Below are 3,165 nucleotides of genomic sequence, written 5' to 3' on the forward strand. Positions count from 1 at the left end.
CCCCAAACTCTTCATAAGGTTTGAAATATCCTTTTTTTTTACATGATGTGGCCGTTGTGGTTTTACCAACTGGTGGATACCCCTTGGTCAAATCAGTGAGAGGGCGACATATTACAGAATAATAGGGCACAAAGCGGCGATAGTACCCACAAAACCAGAGGAAAGATCTTAACTCCTTTAATTTAGTGGGTCTGGGCCACTCATTCACCGCTTCAACTTTTGTTGGGTCAGTAGAAATGCCCTGTCGACTCACCACATGTCCCAAATAAGTAACAGAGGGCAGGCAGAACTTGCATTTGTCCACAGAAAGTTTAAAACCTTTCTTCAATAATCTATCCAGTACCCTGAGCAGACGGTGGTTATGTTCCTGCAGAGAGGACCCGAAAACGATAATATCATCGAGATAAACTAATACCACACGATAATTCATATCACCCACCGTCTGCTCCATGGTCCTCTGAAAAGTTGCCGGAGCACCCTTGATTCCCTGGGGCATCTTCAAAAATTCAAAGAAACCCAAATGGCAAATGAAAGCAGTCTTCTCTCTATCCTGATGACTCATAGGTATTTGGTAATACCCACTCCGCAGATCCAACACTGTGAACCACTGACTCCCTGCAAACAGTCCAATGCCTCCTCTATCCTAGGAACCGTGTACTGATCTGGCACAGTGCGTTGGTTAAGTGTGCGATAATCAATACACATTCTAATTTTGCCATTCTTTTTACGTGCCACTACGATAGGAGAGGCATATGGACTTTCAGAGTGTTGAATAACCTCTGTTTCCAAGAGAGTCTGAAGATGCTGTCTGACATCATCGAAATCTGCAGGAGCAAGTCTGCGTGACCTCTCCCTGAAGGGAGTCTCATCAGTCAGCTTTATACAGTGCTCCACACCTCTTGCTTTTCCCAAATCCCATTCCCCAAGAGAGAAGACATGCTTTCGTTCCAGCAATTCCTCACATAAAGTATTTTGTTCTGCCAACCCAATATCACTCCCCTGGAAACATGGATTTAAGTCTTCCATGGACAGGCCCCGAGCAAGAGAGGAATCTCTGTGATCAGGCTCCCCGTCCCTGTATTTCTCATGGCAAGTTGCCATAGTAATAGCAGTCGCTTCCTTACACATTTTTAAACACCAATCACTGAGGACCCTAAATAAATGAGCATTAGTCCCAATGATCACTGGCATTACAGTTTTATCACCTGGTGATTCTGGGCATACCAGAGCAATTAGAGGTAATGGCTCCAACACTCCCATAAATCCCTCCGGAAACTCTATGTTGACTACCACATAACCTAAATATGGGTATTTCTGTTCACTCAATCCCCAAATTACCAGTCCTTCCAGGGGCATGATAGGGACATCAGATAGATAATGTCTATACCAATGCTCAAATATAATGGACACCTGGGACCCACTGTCCAACAAAACAGGGCAGGGATGTCCATTTAATTTAACAACCACACGTGGAGCAGGTCCTATCATACCATCCGGAATAGAACTACTCCACTGGGTACTCCCCATTGAATCGACATCTAACTTCTGGGAGATGGCGAGGGGCCCGCCAATCTCCCTCCATCGTTTCCCTGATGAAGAGAATTATTTGACTAAACATTAGTTCCCACTTCATTCATTCCCCAGTCTATAGAACATTCCATTGCTCTATGTCCTAACTGTCCACAGCGGAAACACCCTCTGCTTATAAAATTTCCACCTCTCCTAAAATTTCCCCTACCACTATTAAACCCCCTATTGGAATTACTGGAAGTAATGCTGGAGGGTTCCACCCTTTTATTTAGTGCCAGAATAAGCTGGTCTATTTTCTTATTTTGTTCCACTACCAGAGAAACTAACTTGTCTTCCCTCGACCCTTGGGCCTCAGGGGAGGGTACCACCACTTTGACAGCTTTGGTATGAGTCTTTTCCCTAGTAGCAATTAACGCTTCATCCTGTGTAATTTCCTTAATTAGATCATTAAGGGTGGGACTTCCTAATAATAAAGTTGTAAAACGCAACCGCTGAGCTACAGGGTCAGTTGTTAGTGCTCCCCTAATTAATTGTTTCAAGCGGCTACTATCCACTTCAGCGGGAGCTAACCCTCCTTTGTCTACAATTTTATGGATTAATTTATCAAGTCTATACACATACTGTGATAACTTTTCTCCTGTCTCCTGATAAGTATGATGGAATCTGGCAACCAAATCTCCTACGTCCTCCAATGTCCCATATGTGTAGTCTAAGGCCTGAAAATAGTCAGCCACAGCAGCCCCAGGATTACTTTTTCTAGTAGCTTGAATAATTCCCATAGCGGGTCCTCGTAAACTCTCTACTATCCTTTGTTTTTTTATATGATCGGGGCAATGCCACTCTTCAGACTGCTGTATAGCTGCCTCCCTCCAGGCCTCATAAGGTTCCTCGCCAGTAGGCACAGGAATTATTCCTGAAAAAAGCCTCAATCGCCTGTAACTACCCTCATAGTGCCACCTTTCCAATTGATGTACTACTTTATCAGCTATAACCTCTAACTGGTTACCTAATTTTTCTTCAATGCCCTGTGTTTGACTACCCTTTCCCACAGCCACAGAGGGATCTCCACTATCCGGAGAAGACATGTCCCCCACAATTAATGGTTCAGCAGCCCTTTCACTGCCATCCTTTTCAGGCCATATAATTATCCACCTGCGTTCTGGGTTAGATCTCACAGCCACCACTTTGGGAAGCAATTCAGACTCTAAATCATGACTGGTAGTTATTAATACAGCACACATCTCTCCATTTTCCCTGAATTGTTTATCAGCAATCCTTGGTTGCTTCACCCCAAAGAGAAACAGCATCTCTGTCATAATGGTACCATCAGTGGTGTCTGTGAGATCCCCCATCAATACAAAACTCCTTTCAGGAGTTACTCCCTTCCTTATACACCAGTCAAATACTTCACTCCTGGTATATTGTGACATTCTGGCTACTGTGCTTCACTTACCCCTGAGTATCTTACAAAATGATCTCACGCGGTGCCTCCAAATGTAACCCCCCCCCCCCCCCCATTACTAATTTAATATGATACTATTCCTTATTTCATTAAGGGATGGTTACTCAGTATATGTGCCTCCACCCAAGCTGGTTATTGTAAGGCTCGCCTGGGTAGGCCTCCCACCTTAGGTG

At 44.2% G+C, this 3,165-nt stretch overlaps 1 protein-coding gene across 1 annotated transcript; it reads right to left on the bottom strand.

Annotated features, from left to right (window-relative positions):
* Nucleotides 1–1,610: 1,610 nt before the first annotated feature.
* LOC135050319 (paraneoplastic antigen Ma1 homolog) lies at nt 1,611–2,960 on the bottom strand. The gene has a single exon (XM_063956740.1). The coding sequence runs from the start codon at nt 2,958–2,960 to the stop codon at nt 1,611–1,613; it is 1,350 nt and encodes a 449-aa protein (XP_063812810.1).
* Between the last annotated feature and the right edge of the window lie 205 nt (nt 2,961–3,165).

This window comes from Pseudophryne corroboree, chromosome 1, assembly GCF_028390025.1.
Source record: "Pseudophryne corroboree isolate aPseCor3 chromosome 1, aPseCor3.hap2, whole genome shotgun sequence".
Lineage (NCBI taxonomy): Eukaryota > Metazoa > Chordata > Amphibia > Anura > Myobatrachidae > Pseudophryne > Pseudophryne corroboree.